The 27,647-nt window shown below is 41.7% G+C and overlaps 1 protein-coding gene across 1 annotated transcript; it reads right to left on the bottom strand.

Moving 5' to 3' along the window:
- Positions 1 to 923: 923 nt before the first annotated feature.
- On the bottom strand, positions 924 to 27,647 carry LOC124616238 (spermatogenesis-associated protein 17). The gene is made up of 3 exons (XM_047144542.1): positions 27,626 to 27,647; positions 5,941 to 6,564; positions 924 to 997 (listed from the first exon to the last, which is right to left on the bottom strand). The coding sequence occupies exons 1-3, from the start codon at positions 27,645 to 27,647 to the stop codon at positions 924 to 926; spliced, it is 720 nt and encodes a 239-aa protein (XP_047000498.1).

Here is a 27,647-nt window from a genome sequence, read left to right as displayed (position 1 = left end):
TCTCACAATTCTGATGCTTCCCACAGAATCATTGATGGTATAATCAGAAGAGCCTTTGTGTAATTGCTCTTTTAGTTACATATGACAGTTTCTATTTAAAAGAAAGTAGCTACTGACAGTGTCGTAATGAAGCATTACATCGGTGAGTAGGGCGATGTATACCTTGGATCCTAAATTCATCTGGAAGCTTCTTGTTGCCTGTGTGACATAGGTAACCTTGCACATGAACATTCTACTCGTCCTGAATTAAATAGTTTACTCAGTAATGCTGCACGAGTGAGCAAGGGCGCATTTGTAGATGCGAGGATGACCTCCGCTTCGATCCAAAATAAAGCGACTTTTCGGTCAAACGACTAACCGCCGATCCACAAAGGGGTAATGAAACATCCTATCATCCGACAGAACCGACCGACATCCTGACCAAAAAAAAAATCCTGTGTCTGCTAATGAATGTTGACGTGTTCAAACTTGTGTGTGTGGTAGTATGTGAAAAGTTCCATAGACACAAGTGCATGCTTGAAATAAGATAGGCCAAATCAGAAATTATTTGGATGAAAGAGAGAGTCAAAGGATGACAAAGCTAACATTTTTACACCAAAGTAAATTTTTCTTTTTCATGGATTGTGGTATAATCAGCAATATTTTAGTGTTACTAGGCGTATCTTTATCGGTTTTTGTCCCAAAAAGTCCGGACAGTTTCCACACCTGTTATAAGAAATGATGTGAGAACGGAGGTAACGCCGAAATGTCCTGTTACATGATTTTATGCATGACCTGGTACATTTCCGCTTATAGTACTTATTGTTAAGTGTCTGAACTTTGGCTCAATCTATAAGAAAACTCGGGGAATGCGCTTTACATATTTGTTGTGAATATTGCATCTATGTACTTACATAACCAATGACGTTACGTGTGTGTGCAGATCATTCAGAATTTACTTCAGATTTTGTAATAGGATCAAATAGTAAGAAATGGTTTTTCTTCTTTTCAATATGATCTAAAAATAAGTTCCATAAAATAGGGTTACTTGAAACAGTGGGGGAAGTTGAAACGATATGCAGTTATCTTGTTTCTAATATTGCCGTCGTCGTGTGGGTAATATACCTAACTGTTTTGTGTATGATTCTGAACCAACATACGACGAACAGTAACTTCAGCAAGAAACTGAGATAAATGAATCAAGTTACCATCTGTAGATATCGTTTATGTTGCTGACGATTTTAGACCTGAAAATTTTTCTTTGAAAAATTTTTTCTACAAGCCAACATATGAAATTCCTGGCAATTTCATGAAAACATATGCATAGACTATCCTGTTTCTGATGATATCACATTGATAATTCTTTGTTACCTCCTCAGGGTTGTTTAAATTTCTTTCTTTAAACATAATTCTGTGCCCATTAGTGGGGTACTTTGGAACAACTACAAATGTTTCATTTTCACTCAAAAGTATTGATGAAGATGATCACTGTTGCGTTGACTACAGTACAGTAATGCTCGAGAATTGAGAATAAATATCGCCGAGGAAAAAAGTCACATTATATAATTTTTCAGAATTTGACAATGCAAATGTGATTTTATTTTATTGTAGTGTCCCTCAAGTGCAATGAAGGCTCAAAGAAGGAAGTTTCAAAGGGGTTTGTTGATCAGATTAAAAAAGAAAAAAAAAAAAAAAAAAAAGAAACGTTGGTGGCTGTGGCTTTCTGTAGTCATCAATAGTGTGAAGCAATTTAAAGCGCCATAGCTGCCACCGCATGTGACAGAAGTGTTCAGTCCTTCATTCTACTACAGTAATTAATAATATAATAAAATAATTTCACAGCAAAATTATTTTTATAGCTTTTTAAAAACTTGTCTACATTGTTGCTACTTACACCTGACGTTTTTACATTATGATTTAACATAAGAAACGGAAATGTTTCAAGAAACCACCTACCATTTTCCTGTAAGTAATAGTAAATATTGATCGATATGTTTATTACCTATTGGCAAACCCAATTGGGAGAATGTTTCAAAGTTTGAAACACATTTTATTATGTGTACGTTCATTGTTGTGGTGCAGGATGGCTTCAGAGTTCAAAAGTGTTTTAAGTAACTCCCAACGACGATACCTCTCATCTAGACAAGGTTAAATGCGGCCCGAGTCTTTGATACGAATGCACTGTCACACATGGTCACGGGTGTACGATGGATATCCTAGTTCACAACTTTTGAAGTAACAGAGCACAATACAATTTTGGTCTAATAGCTTGAAAAAAAATGGTTCAAATGGCTCTGAGCACTATGGGACTCAACTGCTGAGGTCATTAGTCCCCTAGAACTTAGAACTAGTTAAACCTAACTAACCTAAGGACATCACAAACATCCATGCCCGAGGCAGGATTCGAACCTGCGACCGTAGCGGTCTTGCGGTTCCAGACTGCAGCGCCTTTAACCGCACGGCCACTTCGGCCGGCTAATAGCTTGAACATTCAGGGTTTCACAATCAGTTTCATATTTTTGTAGCACCATGGGATTTCGTAACAGTCCCCAGACCGTCCTAGTGATCATATGCTACAGTCTATATATTCTGTTTCTGCTATACAAGATGGCAAAATTTCCATTTTCTTGTCTGAGGAGTGCTTCATCCACACCTTACTCTCGTTCTATGACCTGTAAATTATTTCCCTTATGCTTATCAATCGCAAATAATGAAGTGAAAAGATTTGCATCGAGAATCACTAGAATCTCGCGGTAATAATAAATCTCTTATCTCGGCTAGTGAGGGCATGCGGAGGATGTCGTATCCGTAAATCCATGATCAATATAAGGAAACAATCTGTATAATGTTTTAAATGCCTTCGTGATGGTTCTAAATTCGTGCCGTTACAGTTCACAGGTTTTCTGTTAATACTGAGTGCGAGAATTAAAGCAAAACACCAAATTTTCATGATTTTATAATTAATGGTATCTAAACGATATTTTTTCAAAATCATTACAACACATGTAGCCTATGTGCTAGCGAGTGTTTTTGAGTACACGAAACAGTTCAGTTTCTCTATGATTATTTCTGAATTATTAAATACAGTGAATCCACCTTCATGGTGGCAGACGCGCCCAGACCGTAAATATCCATGTGTCGCTGTTGCCACAGTATTTCGAGGCAGCGCAGTATATTTCCAAGGTTTATGATGTTCTCAATACCATAGCGCATCCTCGAAATGGTGTCAAAAGTATTGACCGTCTAGCAGCCGCTTTAGTTTAAATTCATTGAAGTCTATGTGGCTTACTTGCCTCTTAACACAAGTATCAAGTTTTATATGTAAAAGCCGATCACAATCGACTTGGACTGCAAAAGTAAACAAGTATAAAATGGAAGGCTACTTTGATGGTATTGCGTAAAGTCATTTAAAAAATATTCAGAGTTCCCAACAATCAACATTGGGCTTTGGAAGAAGAATAAGACTTCTGAGGCAACCTTTCAACAAGGTCAGCAATCTTACAATGCGGGTCCCGTCTTATAATTTGTTCAAGTGTGTTAGACACATACCAAATAGGATGAATATATGGTATTGAACATATTCGAAGAAATCACAGGTTCTTTGACTCATAGCAGAACATCGCAACATACTGAAAAACTTGGATTGACAGACGCTTTAAGATGGATACCAATTATACTATGAAAGTTTACTTACAAAATTCCGATCGCCTGAAGAGTGAAAAATCTAGGAATTTAGTACAGACCCTATGAATCATTCTCGTAGGGAACGCACAGAAAAGATTACACTAACATGCTCAAAGGTATTTAAGCAGTCATTCTTTCAGCACTTCATACGCGAATGGAATGCTAGCAACTGCAATAGGTGAGACAACGGAAAGTACCCCCTGTCATGCACTTCTCAGAGGTTTGCAGAATGTGGACATAGATGAACCTGCTAGGACTTCATAGTATTCTAATTTACGTAAAAGGATATTGTGATTTACGCAAACAAATACATCTGAGAGATCATGAATAAACTTAGTAGCCTCTAATTTATTGTCTAATGAATGAAGTACATTTTAGAAACCTAAATTGTGATTTTCACAATACGTTGTTCATAGTAATAATCTGCTTGTAAGTTTCGAGAAAATTATTAATGATTTCTGTTTGACGTCATAGATGTTCACAGAGGACCAAATGAACATGACTTTGTACTAGACTGGTCCCCAATTTGTTCCAATAGTAATTGAAGTAAAAATAAAATTTAAAAAATACGTGATTCACCGTTGCCACAATGAGTTGTCACTGTAAACTTAAAAGGGGTATGGCTTCTTTGAAAATATACTGAATTTATTTATTGCTTTCCCTCAGCTGTATAGCGAAGTGGTGATTCAGAATTTCTTTTCACTGACTTCATTAAAAGTATAAATTTATTAATCACCGGTATTTGTGACATTAGTGAATGTTCAACTGACATAACTACTGTCAGTACATACTTTATTTCGCATAATAGTTTGCTCATGGGTCTATAAAAAAAACAGCAAGCATTTTTACGTTCGGGGGTCTACCACAGAGCCTAGCCACACCATTTCATCATTTCTTGTTATTATTCTGACTAAGGTCTTTTTGCCAATGTCTCACGTGCAGAATTACAACGTTACTTGTCGGATTTTACCAGTGACGTATGAATCATGGGACATGCGTCGTAAACAACGTGGCGACTATGAAGTGATATCAGTGGCAATTTTTTTCATCGGTGTGTCACCACAACGAGGTGTTTTGCTTTCATATTCGTTGGATTCGCTGTCAACCGAACTGTGACAATATGCACCAAAATGTCCCATCACAGCACTGATATTACTTGTCGTCGGATTTGATCAGTGGCGTATGGAACATGGAACATATATCGTAAACAACATGGCGACTATAAAGAGATATCAGTGGCAATTTTTTTTCAAACGGGCTAAGTTACATATCAGTTTGTCGGCACAACGAGGTGTTTTGCTTCCATATTCGTTGGCTTTGCTGTCAACCGAACTGTAACAATACGCACCAAAATGTCGCATCACAGCTGTCATTAACATTACTTCACTGGTCAAAACCGATGACTAGTATCTAATATTCCTGTTGACCCAAATTATTTTGGATTTACATCTTTGCGTTTATAGTGAAATATCCTTAATTTATTTTTTTCCAGCATTTGCGATGCACAGTTTTATCTGACTAGTAATAAGAAAGGCTTGTTAGAAAGCAAGTAGGTATGAATAGCAAAATATTGATAGCTGAATATTAAATGTCATTTTTTCATATGATGAGTGATGTACAGTAATGATAGCCATGTAATTTTCCTCTTACACATATTTTTTAATTTCTTTTTTCACATGAGAGGTTTCTGTTAAACTGTAAATCATTAACGATCTGGTACAAAAAACGACAGTAATCATGGCAAAATGACCATCACACCAGGGTATCCTTACTCATTTCATAATGAACTAGGAAACTGTGTCTCTTCGGTGACACAGACGCAAAGTAGAACGACAAGAGGTTTCGGTAGAAATACAGGCTTCCCAAAAACTTATGCTCGTAATTGCACCATTCAGTAGTGCTACTGTGACAATACATTAGCCTTAATTCTATAATAAAGCACATAACTGACTTAAGGTTTCCAGTTTTGTATCTTTCATGGAGAAGAATTATTACATCTCTTTAAGAAAATTTCCAGAGCACATGTTAAGGGGCAAAAGGAATCTTTATCGTACACCTTAATTTTATCAAATAATTCTATTGGACGTAAAATATTGACGAAATCGTTGTCACACACATTCTTGGCAGGATCAGTTTCCCTGAGATTGAACTTCACAGGTTGGTATTGGGCTTGCTTCATAATTAGATGATTGTCATTGTATCTGACGCGTGGAAAAGAAAATCGGTTAACTTTAGGTTGAGCACACTTAATTCTGTTTGAGGGGTCTTCGTATTTACCCTGACGAATCACGCTGGTATTATGCAGCTTTTCAATTTCTTTGCCATAATCAATTCCATACTTCAGGGCGAGTGAAGATGAAATCATCTTACTGGCTTGTTTCCTCTGAGCACGTAAAAGTTTCACATATTTTGTATAAGAAAGACTTTTAAGTTGTTTCTCAATGGCCGATAGTTCTGTGCCTGTATTTTTACTATATATACCGCGTTGGTTGGTAGTTCTCACCAAATGATGTAGTTTAAACAAAATAAACAGCACCCACTGCTTAGCTTCATTCTCAAGCACATCCATTACCGCTGTTTCGAATCTGTCGTTATTCTGTTGCATCTTGTCGAGTAATTCTGCGTCCTTTTCTACCGCCTCTTTAACTCTTGCTTTGAACTCGTAATAATTGAAGATTCGTGTTCGAACAACATAACCTCGCCATATTTTCTGTATTTGTGTTGCCGATGTACAGTAATGCTGCCAGTACATATCGTTTACCGCTTTCTGGAGGAGATGCATATACAATTTTCTGCCAACATACCCGCGCCAGTGTCTCTGAATAGTTACTGCAGCAGCATTTAACCGACGAATATGCTGTCTTTCTAGGAATCCGCGCACTGTTTTTTGAATAGTTAAAGCTGAAACATATTCAGCTCTTCTGTTTTCTTCAGCTTCATCTTCTCTCTTCTGGATCTCTTTATATATTGTACTTGCGTCTTGAATGTAAGGAAAAACAGATGCCATAGTGCACCGGTACTAAACTGCGGTAGCTGAAATTATATTCAAGCAACGATGTACTGCGATTCGTACTACGAATAGGAAGAAAATTTGTGCAAGGTATATGAAATCTCAGAATTTAATGTGCTTCTAATCACGATGCCTGTAGCGAACGCCAACTTCAGTATGACTATACACTCACACCATGTACGTGGTGTTCCAACACATCACAATAAAAATTTCAAAGATATTGTATTTGACGTTGTTTGCAAAGACTTCTACAACGAATAAAACATTAAATAATCTTTGAGACTGCCCTGTATGCAGTACTGTAATTTACGTAATGAAACATAGCATCATATAAAGATATTCATGAAGGGCCAAAATAAAACAACCAGGAAAGCTATTATAGATAAGCAAAAATTGAAGTAAATTTATTTCTCTTCGAAACTATGAGATGAATAAAAAAAAATAGCTAGCAGCAGGGCCATCTTACCGGACGATACGTTAGAACCAGTCACGTTCAAGTCCTTCAAGCATGTTGAGTTATAGGTGGAAAATAAAAATGGCAAGGCTCATTTCATTTAGCCATTGCAACTAAAGAAAACATGTACGAGAGACTACGAGTCGGGTGAACACCAGCAGCAAGAGATGAACCAAAGAGGCAGCTTCCAGCAACCAAGATCTACACTTATAACCTGCACACAAATTGGGAGAAACATCGTAAGGCCGGCCGCTGTGACGGAGCGGTTCTAGGCGCTTCAGTCCGGAACCGCGCTTCTGCTACGGTCGAAGGTTCGAATCCTGCCTCGGGTATGGATGTGTGTGATGTCCTTAGGTTAGTTGGGTTTAAGTAGTTCTAAGTCTAGGGGACCGATGACATCAGATGTTAAGTCCCATAGTGCTTGGAGCCATTTTTGAAACATCGAAAGAAAGATCTGGGCCTACATTAGCGAAGATTTGAAGATCCACAAGAATTAAGAAAACATCGGATTCTAGTTCTGATTATTTTTGCAGATAAGCGGCAATGGAATGTGACAATGATTCCACTTAAGATAATAATGAGTAGTAATCGCCAGGAAAGTAGAATAAAGTATTATGTGTACGAACATTGTACAGTCGATCACTAATAAGCTTGTAGAGATTGAAATATTGTTTACGACTGAACCGCTACTATGCAAGCAACGTACCAAATAGTTTCGTATACACGCGCTCTGCGAACTGCCAATTCTAAAGCCGGCCGCTGTGTCCGAGTGGTTCTAGGCGCTTCAGTCTGGAACCGCGCGACCGCTACCCTCGGGCATGGATGTGTGTGACGTCCTTAGGTTGTTAGGTTTAAGCAATTCTAAGTTCTAGGGGACTGATGACCTCAGATGTTAAGTCGCATTGGGCTCTGAGTCATTTGAATCAATTCTAAATGCACGCGCTTGGAGTACTCAAGCGGTGGGCGTGGTATGGGGGGGGGGGGGGGGGGAGACTTCCAGGGCTAGGTGTCGAAGTGTGACTGTAGTGTCCGCCACAGTAACGCCTATCTTCGCGTGGAGTGTGCCGTTTTCTTTTTTCTTCACGTGCCAAGCTAATATAGGCGTTGACAGTCGTGTGCTACGCTTGCAAGTGTGTAGTTTTGAATATCATGTCCTCAAGAAAGTTAAAGATCGTGCTGCTGCTTGTGCCGCATATGTTTATTTGAGCTTATAAAAGCATAAAGAGAGACGAATAGCGGTATGGCTTAAAAGGCGACGAGAGATTAGATATCGTTATGGATATATGCCTCTATTACGTCACCACCTCCGTGAAAATGCTCTTGCTGATTGTAATAATGATTTATGGATGGACAATGGCACATGCGAATAATTTTAGCTTAATTACGCCGATGACACCGAAACAAGATATCGTTTGGCTGCATGCTCACCTCCACGTGAACGTTTGGCAGCCACGTTCCGTTGCCTGCAACTGGATGGTAATTCAAGACGTTTAGTTCTCTACTTCAATTTCTGCAACGTCGTTTTATTAGATAACACGACAAACTTGTCGATTATTTTATACATAACTAAATGAAGAATTTTTAAAGGTAAATAGACACTTTTATTCAAGTAATTAAAAAACAGATATCTGCAAGTAAATAATGCACAGTTAATAAAAACTAGCACTTTATTTTCAAAACAATAAACGGTTTTCACAGACCGACAATTTTCGCTTTAGAGAGGCGAAAGTTTTAACAGTGAATGTAAACTGCAAATAATTTCTTAGAGATGCAAAAGTACCTTAATCGAAAAACGGAACAAGTGATTCTTGATTGTTCTGCGCCTGTGGTTTTTTAATTGTTGTTAACTGGCTGTGCAGAGATCATTGTAGCACTCCAGCAGTTTCAGATTGCACATGGAGCCGGAATTTTGATTCGTACTGCTTGCTGGTAAGTAATATACGCTCTGAAAACAATCTAAGAACCAACAAATGAGTATAACTTCATAAAAATTGGATGATTTATTGAAGAGAAAGGGCGTCACAAACTTGGCAAGTCAATAACATGTTGTTTCATCTCTGGCCCTTATGCAAGCATTTACTCGTCTTGGCACTGATTTACAGAGTGAGGGATATTGTGCCAATTCTGTCCAGATGGCGCGTTAGACCGTCAAATTTCCAAGATGGTTGCAGCACCCTGCCCATTAAGCTCCAAACGTTCTCAGTCGGAGATAGTTTCAGTGACCATGCTGGCCATGGTAGGTTTGGCAAGCACAAAGACAAGCAGTAGAAGCTCATGCCATGTGTGGACGGCCATTACCTTCTTGAAACGTAAGCCCAAGATGGCTTGCTATGAAGGGCAACAAAATGGGGTGCAGAATATCTTAGACGTACCGCTTTGCAGTAAGCGTGCTGCGGATGAGAACGAAGGGGATCCTGCTATGAAGAGAAATGGCACCCCAGTCCATCACTCCTGGTCGTCGAGCCATACTGTAGGCGACAGTCAGGTTGGTATCCCACCGCTGTCTGTGGGGTCTCCAGAGACGTCTTCGGCCTGGAATCTCATTGACTTCAGTGATGAGTGCTACTTGGAACTGAGCCCTGGTGAACAGTGAAGAGTGACTGGAGACGCCCCAGATACCGGTGGGATACCAACCTGACTGTTGCACACCGTGCTGCCCGACAACCAGGAGTGTGTCTGGGGTGCCACTTCTTTTCACAGCAGGCCCATTTGGTTCTCATCCGCGTCACCCTTACAGCACAGCGGCACATGTACGATATTCTACACTCAGTTTTGTTGTACTCCATGGCAATCTCTCCGGGGCATACATTTCAGCAAGGTAACACCAGCCCGCACACGGCGAAAGTTTCCACTGCTCGTCTTCGTGCTTCCCAAATCACACCTTGGCCAGCTCGGTCACCGGATCTGTCCCAACTGATAAAGTCTGGAGCACTATGGACAGGACCTTCCGACCACCTCGGGATTTTGAGGATCTAACGTGCCAGTTGACCGATTTGGCACGATGTCCCTCAGGAGGACATTCAACAAGTCTTATCAATCAGTCCAAACCTGAGTAACTCCTTGTATAAGAGCCAGAGGATGAACAACGCGTTATTGACGCATTCTCTGAAAATTATTTCGAGCAGCTAGTTCATGAACCCACGCGAATAGTGAAAGGTTGTGAAAACACACTTGACCCCTTAGCAACAAATAATCCTGAGTTAATAACCAGCATCAAAACCGATATAGGGATTAGTGAACACAGGGTTGTCGTAGCGAGATTGAATATTGTAATCCCCAAATCCTCTAAAAATAAGCGAAAAATATACCTATTCAAAAAAGCAGATAAAAATTCGCTTGACGCCTTCCTGAGAGATAATCTCCACTCATTCCAAATTAATAATATAAGTGTAGACCAGATGTGGCTTAAATTCAAAGAAATAGTATCGGCGGCAATTGAGAGGTTTATACAAAATAAACTAACAAACGACGGAACTGATCCTCCTTGGTACACAAAACGGGTTAGAACACTGTTGCAGAAACAACGAAACAAACACGCCAAATTTAAACAGACGAAAAATCCCCAAGATTGACGATCCTTTACATAAGCTCGAAACTTAGCGCGGAGTTCAATGCGAGACGCCTATAACAGTTTCCACAACGAAACTTTGTCTCGAAACCTGGCAGAAAATCCAAAGAGATTCTGGTCGTATGTGAAGTATGTTAGCGGCAAGAAACAATCAATGCCTTCTCTGCGCGATAACAATGGAGATACTACCGAAGACAGTGCTGCCAAAGCAGAGTTACTAAACACAGCCTTCCGAAATGCCTTCACAAAAGAAGACGAAGTAAATATTCCAGAATTCGAATCGACAACAGCTGCCAACATGAGTAACGTAGAAGTAAATATCCTCGGAATAGTGAAGCAACTGATATCACTTAATAAAAGCAAGTCTTCTGGTCCAGACTGTATACCAATTAGGTTCCTTTCTGAGTATGCTGATGCATTAGCTCCATACTTAACAATCATATACAACCGTTCGCTCGACGAAAGATCCGTACCCAAAGACTGGAAAGTTGCACAGATCACACCAATATTCTAGAAAGGTAATAGGAGTAATCCACTAAATTACAGGTCCATATTGTTAACGTTGATATGCAGCAGGATTTTAGAACATATATTGTGTTCGAACATTATGAATTACCTCTAAGGAAACGGTCTATTGACACACAGTCAACATGGGCTTAGGAAACATTGTTCCTGTGAAAAACAACACAACTAGCTCTTTATTCACATGAAGTGCTGAGTGCTATTGACAAGGGATTTCAGATCGATTCTGTATTCCTAGATTTCCGGAAGGCTTTTGACACTGTACCACACAAGCGGCTCGTAGTAAAATTGCGTGGTTATGGCATATCGTCTCAGTTATGTGACCGGATTTGTGATTTCCTGTCAGAGAGGTCACAGTTCGTAGTAATTGACGGAAAGTCAAAACAGAAGTGATTTCTGGCGTTCCCCAAGGTAGCGTTATAGGCCCTCTGCTGTTCCTTATCTATGTAAACGATTTTGGAGACAATCTGAGCAGCCGTCTTCGGTTGTTTGTAGATGACGCTGTCGTTTATCGACTACTAAAGTCATCAGAAGATCAAAACAAACTGTAGAACGATTTACAAAAGATACCTGAATGGTGAGAAAAGTGGCAGTTGACCCTAAATAACGAAAAGAGTGAGGTCATCCACATGAGTGCTAAAAGGAACTCGTTGAACTTCGGTTACACGATAAATCTGTCTAATCTAAAAGCCGTAAATTCAACTAAATGTCTAGGTATTATAATTACGAATAACTTAAATTGGAAGGAACACATAGGAAATGTTGTGGGGAAGGCTAACCAAAGACTGCGTTTTATTGGCAGGACACTTAGAAAATGTAACAGACATACTACGCTTGTCCGTCCTCTTTTAGAATACTGCCGCGCAATGTGGGATCCTTACCAGAAAGGACTGACGGAGTACATCGCTGATACAGGATTTAGGCTGGAAAACATTAAAAGAAAGGCGTTTCTCGTTGCGACGGAATCCTCTCACGAAATTCCAATCACCAATTTATCTCCTCCGAATGCGAAAATATTTTGTTGACACCGACCTATATAAGGAGGAACGATCACCACAATAAAATAAAGGAAATCAGAGCTCGTACGGAAAGGTGTAGGTGTTCATTCTTTCCTTGCGCTATACGAGATTGGAGTAATAGAGAATTGTGAAGGTGGTTCGATGAACCCTCTGCCAGGCACTTGAATGTCATTTGCAGAGTATCCATGTGGATGTAGATGTGGATGAAAGCTGAGTAACTCCTTGTATAAGAGCCAGAGGATGAACAACGTGTTACTGACTTGCTCAGGTTGTGAAGCTCTTTCTCGTCAACAAATCATCCATTTTTTTCTGAAACTGTAATCATTTGTTAGTCTGTACATTTACGTTACATCTACCGATTGATTGACGTCATAGACACACTCACCGCGTGATTGGCTGCTGATTTACACGCAGACACGAAAGGTGCACACACACTTCGAGTAGTCTATTTTCACCAGAAATTCACTCGAGTAAAACGCGCTTTAGCGAGGCTCTCTGCCGAGACCAGTGTATAAGCCTGGCTACACGGCACACCAAAGTCAGTAGTCACATTTTTGTGGCGCGCAGTTCCGTCCCGTCTTTCTGAGCTGAGATGAAGTGTGCTGGCGGGCGCGATGTAGCGAATGGTGTGGCGGACCGTCCACAAGGAGGCGACAGATGCGTGCCATACAGAGGTGCTCCCCGATGCGCCGCAACGCTATCCGCAGCTATCAGAAAGGAGCTGGAAGTGTCGAGAGGCGGCAAGGGTGCTAGCCAATGAACAACGCAACCGTTCGTGGACCGTGGCGCAGCCTTTGAGCGCCTAACGCTCATCCAAGAAGAGGTGGATCACTGACTCGACAATCGTCGTAAACAAATTGAGTGCTGTCCATCTTCTCCAACTTCTTGCGTACGTTAATGCCAACAGATTCATATTCTGTCGTTCAAGATTTGCATAAATTCTAATGCCACTTTGTGTGCACTTAACTTCCATGTAGGCAGACCACGCCATTGTATACGGGGAGCCGAATGGGATCACTGGAGGAGCTAGCGTTTGTTGTTTCGTGAAGTGGAAATAAGTTCTAAATCAGCGGAACGGACGTTCATTTGGGAATTATTGGAAGTACATAGGAATTTACCAGCCTTACAGTGTGTTAAATCAAATGAGTATAGTATTCCCCGACAGCAATATGATCACTTATTGTCGAAATGTAGGGAAATGTAAGTAGAAGCGGAAGGGCTTCAGTTAGTAAAGAAATTAAATTCATTAAGGAAAAATAGTCCCCTATTTGGATCTCCGGGCGGGGACTACTCAGGACGTCGTCGTTATCAGGAGAAAGAAAACTGGCGTTGCCGGCCGGTGTGGCCGTGCGGTTCTAGGCGCTGCAGTCTGGAACCGCGTGACCGCCACGGTCGCAGGTTCGAATGCTGCCTCGGGCATGGATCTGTGTGATGTCCTTAGGTTAGTTAGGTTTAAGTAGTTCTGAGTTCTAGGGGACCGATGTCCACAGATGTTAAGTCCCATAGTGCTCAGAGCCATTTGAACCATTCTTGAACCAAAACTGGCGTTCTACGGATCGGAGCGTGGAATGTCAGATCCCTTAATCGGGCAGGTAGGTTAGAAAATTTAAAAAGGGAAATGGATAGGTTAAAGTTAGATATAGTGGGAATTAGTGAAGTTCGGTGGCAGGAGAACAAGACTTCTGGTCAGGTGAATACAGGGTTATAAATACAAAATCAAATAGGGGTATTGAAGGAGTAGGTTTAATAATGAATAAAAAATAAGAATGCGGTTAAGCTAACACAAACAGCATAGTGAACGCATTATTGTGGCCAAGATAGATACGAAGCCCGCGCCTAACACAGTAGTACAAGTTTATATGCCAACTAGCTCCGCAGATGGCGAAGAGATTGATGAAATGTATGATGAGATAAAAGAAATTATTCAGATAGTGCAGGGAGACGAAAATTTAATAGTCATGGGTGACTGGAATACGATGGTAGGAAAAGGAAGAGAAGGAAAAAAAAGTAGGTGAATATGGAATGGGGGTAAGGAATGAAAGAGGAAGCCACCTGGTAGAATTTTGCACAGAGCATAACTTAATCATAGCTAACACTTGGTTCAAGAACCATGAAAGAAGGTTGTATGCATGGAAGAAGCGTGGAGATACTAGAAGGTATCAGATAGATTATACTAATGGTAAGACAGAGATTTAGGAACCAGGTTTTAAATTGTAAGACATTTGCAGGGGCAGATGTGGACTCTGACCACAATCTATTGGTTATGAACTGTAGATTAAAACTGAAGAAACTGCAAAAAGGGGGGAATTTAAGGAGATGGGACCTGGATAAACTGACTAAACCAGAGGTTGTAGAGAGTTTCAGGGAGAGCATAAGGGAACAATTGACAGGAATGGGGGAAAGAAATACACTAGAAGAAGAATGGGTAGCTTTCAGAGATGAAATAGTGAAGGCAGCAGAGGATCAAGTAGGTAAAAAGACGAGGGCTGGTAGAACTCCTTGGGTAACAGAATAAATATTGAATTTAATTGGTGAAAGGAGGAAATATAAAAACACAGTAAATGAAGCAGGCAAAAGGGAATACAAACGTCTCAAAAATGTGATCGACAGGAAGTGCAAAATGGCTAAGCATGGATGGCTACAGGACAAATGTAAGGATGTAGAGGCTTATCTCACTAGGGGTAAGATAGATACTGCCTCCAGGAAAATTAAAGAGACCTTTGGAGAAAAGAGAACCAGTTGTATGAATGTCAAGAGCTGAGATGGAAACCCAGTTCTAAGCAAAGAAGGGAAAGCAGAAAGGTGGAACGAGTATATAGAAGGTCTATAAAAGGGCGATTTTCTTGAGGACAATATTATGGAAATGAAAGAGGATGTAGATGAAGATGAAATGGGAGATATGATACTGCGTGAAGAGTTTGACAGATCACTGAAAGACCTGAGTCGAAACAAGGCCCCAGGTGTAGACAGCATTTCATTAGAACTACTGATAGCCTTGGGAGAGCCAGCCCTGACAAAAGTCTACCATGTGGTGAGCAAGATGTATGAGACAGATGAAATACCCTCAGACTTCAAGAAGAATGTAGTAACTCCAATCCCAAAGAAAGCTGGTGTTGAAAGGTGTGAAAATTACTGAATTATCAGTTTCATAAGCCACGGCTGCAAAATACTAAAACGAATTCTTTACAGACGAATGGAAAAACTAGTAGAAGCCAACCTCGGGGAAGATCAGTTTGGAGTCTGTAGAAATGCTGGAACACGTGAGGCAATACTGACCCTACGACTTATCTTAGAAGACAGATTAAGTAAACGCAAACCTACGTTTCTAGCATTTGTATACTTAGAGAAAGCTTTTGACAATGTTGACTGGAATACTCTCTTTCAAATTCTGTAGGTGGCAGGGGTAAAATACAGGGAGCGACAGGCTATTTACAATTTGTCCAGAAAGCAGGTGTTAGTTATAAGAGTGGAGGTGCATGAAAGGGAAGCAGTGGTTGGGAACGGAGTGAGACAGGGTTGTAGCCCATCCCCGATGTTATTCAATCTGTATATTGAGCAAGCAGTAAAGGAACCACAAGAAAAATTCGGAGCAGGTATTAAAATCCATGGAGAAGAAATAAAAACTTTGAGGTTCGCCGATGATATTGTAATTCTGTCACAGACAGCAAAGGACCTGGAACGTTGAACGAAATGGACAGTGTCTTGAAAGGAGGATATAAGATGAACATCAACAAAAGCAAAACGTGGGTAATGGAATGTAGTCGAATGAAATTGGGTCATGTTGAGGGAATTAGATTAGGAAATGAGACACTTAAAGTAGTAAAGGAGTTTTGCTATTTGGGGAGCAAAATAACTGATGATGGTCGAAGTAGAGAGGATATAAAATGCAGACTGCAATGGCGAGGAAAGCGTTTCTGAAGAAGAGAAATTTGTTAACATCGAGGATAGATTTAAGTGTCAGGGGGTCGTTTCTGAAAGTAGTTCTATGGTATGTAGCGATGTATGGAAGTAAAACGTGGATGATAAATAGCTTGGACAAGAAGAGAATAGAAGCTTTCGAAATGTGGAGCTACCGAAGAATGCTGAAGATTAGATCGGTTGATCACATAACTAATGAGGAGGTATTGAATAGAATTGGGAAGAATTGTAGTTTGTGGCACAACTTGACAAGAAGAAGGGATCGGTTGGTAGGACATGTTCTGAGGCATCAAGGGATCACCAATTGAGCATTGGAGGGCAGCGTGGAGGGTAAAAATCGTAGAGGGAGACCCAGAGATGAATACACTAAGGAGATTCAGAAGCATGTAGGTTGCAGTAGGTACTGGGAGATGAAGAGGCTTGCACAGGATAGAGTAGCATGGAGAGCTGCATCAAACCAATCCCTGGACTGAAGGCCACAACTACAACAACAAGGAAAAATTAGAAGCAAGAACGGAAGCAAATTACGAGTGCTTAGAAAAGTTAAGAGCCAACACTTTGGTACTATGATGCCAGTAACTTTATGCAAGGGCAAAGATGCCCAATGCCCCGCCAGCAGCAACCGGCAGCCTCTTCCAGGCGCTGTCGGACGTCGAGATGGGTGTCCAGACACAGACTGGACATCCGGACACCACAACTGCAGCCCAAGAAGGAGACATGTCCTGAGAAGTGCCCAGTGCTAATCGTCCAAACCAAAGCCACCGCCAGTCGTTCTTCAGCTGAAGAACGACTACAGAGGGTTCGTGCAGCGCCTCGAGCAGTGGACGATTACAGTGATCACAGTGAAGTCTGTGGGAGCTGACCTGATCAGAGAATCTCTTTCTTTCATGGAAGATTTTCAGAGGTCTACGAGTTTGGTGGCGGCGCGGCACCTGCCGTTCTACACCCTGTGGCAGGATGCTGGCAAGGGCGCAAAGATTGATTGAGCTTGGTTGCAAGTTTAAACACAACATATTTGTTGTAAACAGATAAATATAAAATTTTCAAACTTAACCAATAAAAGGCACACTGATACAATTATTCCAGAATCATAACTGGATGTGAACTTTGAATACATAGTCAACTTTCACAGTTTGAAACCCGTACAAGATGGCCGTCACAATTCTCTATGATTCCGCATGTGCTATGGTGTCACATGCCTAAGCAAATTTCTAGAATAGACAGCTTTACACGAGCACACAATGTTCAGTACGATTACAAATCACGTTCATGAGAACGCTATGTACTCAAGCACCCAGCTCATAATGACATTCCACTCAGTTCTCCACCTGAGCACATACATTTCAGATGAAAATGATCCCTTACATGAAGCAAAATACATTTTTTAATTCCAAGCTGAGGTGTACTTTAGCACAACCCTTTAAATTTCCTTAATTTCAACTTCGCCCTAGAGAAGATCGTACACAAGACCTTCCAAGAGAACGAAGGGATTGAAATCGAAGGAAAGAGACTGACATACTTAGCCTGTGCAGACGATATCTGTTTGCTCCCTAGGCCTGAAGAGGAGTTGGAGCAAATGACCAGAGCATTCAAGGAGGCTGCCACCAAATTTGGGATAAACATAAATGAAGCCAAGACAGAGTACCTCGTTATGATGCGTGGTCAAAGTCAGACTGCTGGTCATCTACAATCACTGCACGTGGGAGACCAGTCGTACAAGAGAATGCATGAATTTAGATACCTAGGGGCACTTTTGACTGAGAACTCGTCGTGTAAAGCAGAGATAAATGCCATAATACGAGCAGGAAACCGATCTTACCAAGGCCTAGCACAACTGCTTCGTTCCAAATATCTCTCCAGGCAGTTCAAGATTCCACTATACAAAACCCTGATCCAGCCTGTTGTTCTATTTGGCTGTGAGACATGGAGTATCCGGAAACAGGACTTCCATAAGCTCCTCGTTTTTCAGAGAAAAGTGCTTCAGAAGACCTTCAGTCCGATTCTGGATGCAGACACTGGGGAATGGACGATCAGACACAATCAAGAGTTTGAGGAACTATACCAGCAGCCCAAGGTAGCAGGAACCGTCAAAGCCAAACGAATGCAGTGGGCCAGCCATGGAAGATCACAGATGGCCTTGGAAACTCCTAGATTTCAGAGCTACAGGAAAGAGACCCCCCCAGGGAGATCTAAGAAGTGTTGGAGGGATGGCCTCCATGAAGATTTAAACCAGACATCAATATATGTGGACGGAGGGCGGATAGCAGCAATGGACAGAATACAATGGAGGAGGAAACTTGTAGCAGCGTGTGGTCCACTGGGTCTGATCATGTAGAAGAAGAAGAAGAAGAAGACAACCCCTTAAATTTACCTTCAGAGATAGAATGCAGAAAAATGGATAGCTTAGCAATCAACTACTGCAGTTAGCTCTTGCCTGAGAGCCAAGTTCGTAACAGGTCACTAATTTCAACTCCTGAAGGTGATCGATGTCCAAATATATATTAACGTAAACACTGTTAAAATAGACACACTTTAGCAATGCAGAAGTTCAAGAAGGATTAGATGAAGTTTATCAAGAAAGTGCCTTTAGTAATTGCCTTCTTGAATTTCGTCAATGGTAGATTGGTCTGTTTAGCTAAATGTCGCCACATCACATTACATTGATTCCAAAATGGGATGACCTTTTGATACAAGCACAAACCACAGTACAATACGTGAGCTGAAACAGATTAAACTTCAACACATCATGGAAAGTCCAATGCATCTAGTTTATCGGAGTTTTACGCTTCCGGGAAACACAGTTTTGCAACCCTTCAGAGTACAATTTTCACATAAGCTTCTACTTTACACTTATTTCACAAGCTGCAAAACAGTATTACTACAGTGCACCACCGGAGTACAGGCATTTTCACTGTATATCCACTGAACAATCATCTGCTAGGAAACCTGTTGATATCGTGGTGGCCTTAGCATACAACAAGCTAGCCAGGGTTCCAAAGTCACGTGTCTATCTGACGCGAATCACACGCCGACGTGATAGCCACAACATGCCCGCCGACTCTGGTCCGTAACTGTCACCCTCCATATCGTGCTTCGCGCTCGCTAGATAAACACCTCGCTCGCTAGTGATGTACCATGGCTCGCAGGAGGAAGTAGTGCCAACCTCGAGCGGCTTGCCACCCACGGCACAACCCATGCTGACACTTCTTATGGAAAGCGGTCTTTCATGGCTTCCCCTGTAGCATGAATGTAGATCACCCACGTGAAGAACAGGAAAACGTCGGATTTGGCGTGCGTACTGTGATGGGTGTCAAATCTCCCAGGATCCAGCAAGATTCACTGTTTGTCTTAGTTGTCCTCCCAGATAATCCAGAGAACTGAGAAGTCTTTCAAGTGATGGTGGTGTCTGCCACCACTGTCACAGTGGGAAAGCTGAAACAAAAGTGAGGTCTGTCTCAGTACTTCCACTGCCAGGAGGAAGGCCATGTAGCTTGCCACTGTTTGCTTCCCAGTGCTTGTGCAAAATGTGTGAGTGACCATCCCAGTGGGCAGTGCCCACACGTCAAGATGCGCCATAGTGATTGGGACAACCAACTGGTTTTAACAACCGAAGGTCCAGTCTATTGCTTTTTCGTTCAGTCGATTTTTTAAATCAAATAAACAAATGAAGCAAATGTGAGGTCTGTTTCAGTACTTCCACTGCCAGGAAGCAGGGCATGTAGCTTACCACTGTTCCTTTCCTGTCGCCTATACGAAGTGTGCAAGAGACCATCCCAATGGGCAGTGTCTGCACCCAGTCCTGTATTTGTGCATGGGCCACATGGCCCCGGGCGGCAAATTCTTAGGGGCTGCAAAATCTTACAGGCAGCAAAATTTTGAGCATACAAATTTATGCGTGCAGAAAAAAAAACACATTGCAATGGTTGCGGGAATTATTATTAGGTTCTTTCGAGTTAGTTCGAAACCGTTTAGACTGCTCTAATGCGTTCGATTGCACCTTTTCCCCAGTTGCTGTGGTTTCTAACGGATCATTTGCTATTTTATTTGTGGCTAATGGATGGCCGAAACTGTCTCCTACTGACGAGACGATGTTCTTCTGATGGTTCCAAAGCATTTAAAACCGTGCCCCAAAGAGATCATGGCGCATGCACATAGCATAGTTTTCTGAAGCAAGCAAAGGTGTCAATTAGCGCTATGGGTGGCCAAACTACGAAACACGCAAAAAGCGTTCGAGTTTGCAAAGAAATCGAAACGAGCGCAACAGTTTCGATTGTTTGTGATACCTTAACTCGAATGAATCTGGAGGGGAAATCATAGGTAGGCGGGTGTGATCTCAACATCACGCAATTGACAGCACTGCCTATGCTACCTTAACTCGAATGAATCTGGAGGGGAAATCATAGGTAGACGGGTGTGATCTCAACATCACGCAATTGACAGCACTGCCTATGCATGGTTTCTGTGTGGCAAGGCACAAGCGCATCATATGTAGCGTTGGAAATGGAAATGTCGTGTGGCTACGGCCTCCCGTCGGGTAGACCGTTCGCCTGGTGCAGGTCTTTCGATTTGACGCCACTTCGGCGACCTGCGTGTCGATGGGGATGAAATGATGATGATTAGGACAACACAACACCCAGTCCCTGAGCGGAGAAAATTGTGGCTTAGTTTCAGTTTGGTGCTTTTATTATTGTTTTTGTGTATTTTCCCCCCGTTTCATTAATCTGGTGAAGTTTTGACATTACGTAATCGTGAATATGGATGGTAGGAAACGTCTCAGTGGCGCAGGCCACAGAAAATTAGTTGAATGAAGGAGGAAGGGGGAAAAGGAAGTATTACATCAAACGCCAAAGCTACAAACGTTTTTCGTTAGCAAAGGACTAGATTATCAACCTGCAAATTCTTCCTCTCTTGCGAACTTGACACCTACAGATAATTCACAGTGCAGCAGCAATTGTGGTGAAAGGCTCACGATCGTCAATCTTAAATTGATAACAAACGTACGAAGAATTCCACAGCAAGATCAGCTTGGTTCCTTAAGGAATGGCAATTTGATGATGTGTTTAGAGCTGACAGCTGAATTTGATCCATTCTTAGCAGGTCATATAGCTAAATATGGAAACCAGGGTAAATGAAACACCTCGTATTTATCATTTAGCACTTACGAAGAAATTATCAATCTTATGGGGAAGACTGTCACAGAAAAATCATGCAGGAGATAGTTGATGCAAAGTATTTCTCCGTTATTGTGGATTCTACACCTGATGTTTCACATTGTGATGAGTTAAGTTTCATTGTACGATACGTAAATAAAGATGGTCAACCACAAGAGCCGTTTGTGGAATTTATGAGAAATGCTGGACACATTGGGAAAGAACTGGAAGATGCTGTATTTATGTTCCTCAACTCCCATGGAGTGACCAAAACTACGAAAATGCTGCAAATGTGGCAGGGATCTACTCTAGCCCACAAGCCCAAATCAAGCCATTCAATGATTTGGCAATTTTTATCCCCTGCTCCACTCATTCCCTGAATCTGGAAGGATCAAGGGTAGCCACATGCTGTAAAATGGCTACATTTTTTGACGTGCTACAAACGATTTACAATTTTTTTCGACATCTGCTCAACGCTGGAAAAATCTACAGACAATTTTCGAAGATGGAAGCTTGAGTTTAATAAAGTCTCTCTGCATTACAAGGTGGTCAGCTCGAGAAGATGCCTGCAAAAGCTTAAATGCTAGTTGAGATGCAGTCAATAGACCCCTAAAATGCATTTCTGAAGAGAAAACCGAGACAGATGTTATTAAATAAGAAGCAACAAGGATATTGTAGCAACTTAACTCTAAAAATATTGCATTCATGGCAACAATATGGGGGAGTATTTTGGAACGTTTCAGTGCAGTGAGTACAGCACTACAGTCAGGAGAAGTTGAGATATCTGCAGTAGTGAAACTTTATGCTTCACTTCCGACTTTCATAGATGAGATGACTAAATCTTTTAAAGCGTACAAAAAGTTGGCAGAGAGAAAACTGGAGACCACCCTGACCACGCAACATCTTCTGCAAGTCAATGAAACTCGAGAAAAACGTGCGAATAAACGAAAAAATCTCTTTGACGACTCAGACTCTGAGTCAGAAAATGAAACAGTGGTTTACAAATCTGAAGGTGACATACTGAAGACCAATTATTTAATTATATTGAACAGACTATCCGCAAAGCTCAATGATCGTCTTGGTGTCTACAAAGAGTTTTCTGAAAAGTTCTCTTTCTTATCCAGTTGGATGAAAATGGACCCTGATGAAGTCTATAAGGCTGCAAAACAGCTGCAGCGTATTTACTCAGGGGATATTGAGGATTCTTTTGGAACAGAATGTGTCCTCTCAAAAGCTTCCTTTTGAGTTCTGGATAGAGAATGGTCCTTCTTTACCAGTCTTAAATAAAATGCAAATTATTTCTTCGTAAGTGCTAAATGATAAATATGAGGTGTTTCCTTCACCCTGGTTTTCATATTTAGCTGTATGAGCTGCTAAGAATGGATGAAATTCTGCTATCAGCTCTAAACACATAAAATTGCCATTCCTTAAGGAACCAAGCTGATCTTCATCTTCACGAAATGGCAATCCCACTGAGGAAAGTTTTTCACTACAGCCACCACCCTCTGTAGTAAATTTCTCGAATACTTTACTTCTTCTTGTAGCTGAGTAATAAATTTTTATCAACTCTGGATAGAGTGTTTCCCCTTTGCCTGAAACTTACAACACAATCGCGATGTGCACTGGAATTTTCGTGTTCAGTTACCCTTTGATTAGCGTATTTCCAATCACTAAAGCCACCTGTAGCGGACTGGGATGAATCCTCAAATAGTTTACATGGTGCACAGTAAAGTGATCCCTGACTGGGTGAGTAAATAAAGTAATAGCGTGCACAGTGTCTCCATTCAACAATTTCCTTTCACAAAAATCTCTTTGATATTTGTCCAAACACAGAATCGCTCTGCAAATTTATTTGACCGCACCAGCAACGAACTGCTCTGCTGAATGATCCTTCTCAGTTCTTGGAAGGGTTAAGAACTACTTGCGTGCTTCTCAGACTCCAGATCGTTTGAATCACTTGGCTGTATTAGCAGTAAAAATGATCTGACTGTGAAACTGGACTCTGAAAATGTGGTAAATGTGTTTGCTGATAATATGGCAAGAAAAAAGTTGTTGATGTAATAATCAATTACCATAATTCCACACAATATTATCCTTTTTTGTAGATTTCTTTTTTTAAATAACGTGTTTATAATTTTGTTGCTAAATGTTTTTCAAAATTGACTAAGTTTGGTGTTGGGGGCGGGGGGGGGGGGGGAGGGGGGGGGAGAGAAAAAAGTTATTGGGCCCATGAGCATAACATTTTTTAAATACGGGCCTGCCTGTACATCATGGTGCACCTTAATGGTATTAAGAACCACCTGGCTAATCGCTTTTTTTTTCCTTCAGTAGAATGAACAACCGAATGAAACTATTCTCTGTGACGACGTCATCTATATGAATGTTTTTCACTCATTCTCTGGGTATAGGTCGTTTCACTTAATAGCCAACTGACACAAACCTCTGATGGTTACGTCAGTTATGAATCTTTTCATTCACTCTCCGGGTCTGAATGATTTCACATGCATACTTTTCAGCGTTTTCAGTTATACAGGGTGGTTTTAATCAAACTTCTCTACTGAGAAGGCCCCCATGAAAAACGAGCGATCGTAGAACAATTAAACTTTTTGGAGTCATTTGTAAAGACATGAGGAAGAGGAATAACGAATAAACCATTCAAAAAATTAATTTTAATTTGCACTTGAGTGGATAACATTTGTTAATTGCATAAAACTTCTTGCAAAACCCCCTGTGTGTTTAAAATGTTTACCCTACCCGAGTAAGTTAATCAAGAGCCATACACGCTGACTAATGCCATATTTTGGCTTCAAAAGTGGTTCAAATGGCTCTGAGCACTATGGGACTTAACTGCTGAGGTCATCAGTCCCCTAGAACTTAGAACTACTTAAACCTAACTAACCTAAGGACATCACACACATCCATGCCCGAGGCAGGATTCGAACCTGCGACTGTAGCGGTCGCGCGGTTCCAGACTGTAGCGCCTAGAACCGCTCGGCCACACTGGCCGGCTATTTTGGGTTCCTAAAGTGGAGAATGGCACACTACTAAATTTGATATTAATGGAAGGTGTTAACAGAAACGCATGTCAAATGAACGCATTAATTTATTCAATTGGACACATACATTAAACGCATCTGATCATGAAAGAACTTCATCTGTTATAACGAGTGACACGAAATAAACTTGCTGGTCTTCAGTGTTACATGAAGGTCAATGACAACGTGCCCTTTAGAAGCAAATGACTTCCTAAAATGACTCACAAGCTTCTATTCCAACAAATACAAAGACTGTTGGCCTGACAGAGTGAGGAATGCGTGGATCTACTAAAGCAATGCTGTACTTGACACAGATAACTGAAATGGCCTGAGCAAATGCAGGCCAAGGGTTGGCCTATGATGCTCGTGCTGCTAATAATGCTCACCATAAATATTCAGCATGAGACGTCCAGAAAGATGCAGCCATGTCTGCATCTCTGCAGTGCAGGGCGAGCGAGGTCGTGCTTCCCCCAACACGAACTCTGGACAGTGACCTGCGGCCAAGATGCGCACCAGATCCACGCCTCCTTGCCTCTTGATGAAATCTTCGATTCATCTGCGTCACCGTCCCACGACCAACTTTCTATATTGTAGTTGGATCACACAGTCTGCTATTTTCTTCCCACCATATAGTGAACGTCCACCAATCACTGAATAAGAACACTCAGCCAGGCATTGTCGTGATTCCTTGTTGCACAAAAATCCCACGAAGAAAGCACGCCACATTGAAACACCAATGACTTTATGAGTTGCCCTTACTTCTCAAAAAAGCTACTGCTTTGCTCCATCTTCGTGGCGTAACAAACATTTTTACCAACCGCGCGTTTTTGCGCCAGCAACTAGCCTCGCATCAGAGGTCCTCCGAAAGTAAGAAACTGCGCCCGACACTATATAGGCTGTTATTTTTCTGCAGCCTGTGTTTCTTTAGGAAAGCATAAGATTGTTATGTGTTCAAACCACTCTCCAGAACGTAGGGATGTTCCTTCCCTGGCCTTTGCTCGGCCTCGGGGCTGGGGATTGCTCATAAACACACAGTAGCTTGGAACCCCTCACCATCACCACAACCACCCCCACCCCCCTCCCAACCCCCTGGAGCTTGCCCGGTGAGATGACGTTCACAGAGACAACACCTGAGGCTCCTTACTTGTGCGGGTGCGAGAAACTGCTCTTTTCGTTACGTCAGACACTGGTGTATCTGTCCCGGATCGGGCGTGTCCAAAAAGAACAGACGTCACATACAGATATAATTAAGGCGAGGACGGCCAATGATATATATATATATATATATATATATATATATATATATATATATATATATATATATACCCTGGGGCTAAGGGATTGAAGGATAATGTACGCTGTAGTGCCGGACAAGAAGAGGAGAAATGATTGATGATGGGCGTCGGGCGTCCTAACATATCATGAAGGCCTTAAAATATTGTTCTAGGTGAACTAGGAACGCCAGCCATTGCTCCATGACATTATCGAAGGCCCATGAGAGTGGGCAACAGTGTGGGCATGGCAAGGACAGGCAGTAACTGGATGTATGGACCACTGCAGGAGAAATTAGGTGGTGTGCTGCATCGCCCGCATCTCGTGGCCGTGCGGTAGCGTTCTCGCTTCCCACGCCCGGGTTCGATTCCCGGCGAGGTCAGGGATTTTCTCTGCCTCGTGATGGCTGGGTGTTGTGTGCTGTCCTTAGGTTAGTTAGGTTTAAGTAGTTCTAAGTTCTAGGGGACTTATGACCACAGCAGTTGAGTCCCATAGTGCTCAGAGCCATTTGAACCATTTTTTGGTGTGCTGCATCGACTGTAACAGGAGCAATTACAAAATCAGTGCAACACAACCGATGACATCTCCTCAACATACACAGTACTGAAATCAAGTAACGATGCCACCTGTCTTGCATATAGCAGACGAAAATTTTGGACGAGCTCCAAACATAATCTTCATTGTCAGTTTAGTCTACAAACTTCTACCAACAAATAAAATGAACTAAGCTCCAACAAACACAGAACCACCATCAGGTAATGTGAAGAAGAGTCTCAATGCCACCAGCTACGTATGCTGGATGAGTGAAGGAGATAAGAACGGTACACAGTTTGACACTAAACACACTTCAACACACTTGAGAAACAGACTTGTCTCTATGTGTTTTGCCTATGGCCGAGAAGTGGTATGGACTACCAATTAAATGTGCAACTGTTTATTATTGGTATAAGAAACACATCTCAAACACAGTGTCTGTGGACAACTGTCCACACTACTAAAGTACAGCCAGAAATATCACTCCTTGCGGTTGCTTGGGATGCTCTACACATTTTAGTCCATGAGTCATAGCAGGTGGCAGAGCAGAAGGAACTAAGGATGGTCAACGGTAGGATCCAACCAACCTGGCACTCGTAATGTGCCTTCAACTATGGAATACTTCCAGGACAGTGAGCATCAATGGTGTCAGAGATGTATCTCAATGATGATAACTGTCGGTGGGAAAATGATACTTCCAGTGCGTCAGGCATCAGTGGATGCTGGAGGTGATGGCTCAAAGATGTTAGCTACCAGTGGGAACACATGCATTGTGGTGTGTCACCTGGGTGTTGTGTATGGTGTCCTGCATAGCATCTATAGCATCAGCAACAGGTGCTTATGGCAAGGATGGTGACACTGTTCGGTGAGCTGCTTGGATGACTAGCGTGAAGCCCAGAGTGTTACAGCCTGCAGCATGGTCTGGTGGCAGCCTAAACCCTCTGCAGCAGACGGATACCAGTGTGATACTGAATGGACATGTGATGTGGCATAAGAAAGTGGTGCCTAGACTACAGCACTCTCTACTACGGTAGGCAAGCTCCCTAATGGCGAGGTTGGCGCCTCAGGACACTGTGGAGGCTGTGTGGAGCTACTATATAAATAGCCCAGGCTGTGGGAGGTTAGTGTTTTAAACAGCTCAGTCAGTTATGATGGCGTGAGCTGTTCACTCTGCCCTCCTGGAGAGGCAGCAGCCCATAATACCCGCCTGGTACGCACAACAGTATTGCCCAGACAGATACTGTTTTCTCAAAATGTAGTGGATTATTTACTATGAATATTATTAGCAAATACATGTATTGTGGTTCTGCAGTTAAAAGGTTATGTATGCAATACATTAACTGGCCATCATTGCCCCACAGTGGTATCTGAGAGTGATGGTAGTCACCATATGCCATCTGACCATCATTGCCTTACAGTAATATCTGGGGTAATGGCAGTCACCAAATGACAATTGACTATCATAGTCCCTAAACAGTACCTGGAGTAATGGCAGTCACCAT

This window comes from Schistocerca americana, chromosome 5, assembly GCF_021461395.2.
Source record: "Schistocerca americana isolate TAMUIC-IGC-003095 chromosome 5, iqSchAmer2.1, whole genome shotgun sequence".
Classification (NCBI taxonomy): Eukaryota; Metazoa; Arthropoda; class Insecta; order Orthoptera; family Acrididae; genus Schistocerca; species Schistocerca americana.
The sequence above is the reverse complement of the archived record's forward strand: the minus strand, read 5'-3'. Positions and strand labels throughout refer to the sequence as shown.

What these genes read in the sequence shown, in the direction of transcription:
- LOC124616238 (XM_047144542.1), bottom strand. Translation starts at nt 27,647, where the DNA reads ATGGTGACTGCCATTACTCCAG. An exon ending in GGTGACTGCCATTACTCCAG is followed by an intron (nt 6,565 to 27,625) that starts GTACTGTTTAGG and finishes AATATGTTTCAG; the next exon opens with CTTTAACTATTCAAAAAACA. An exon ending in TACCAGCGTGATTCGTCAGG is followed by an intron (nt 998 to 5,940) that starts GTAAATACGAAG and finishes ACTTATTTTTAG; the next exon opens with ATCATATTGAAAAGAAGAAA.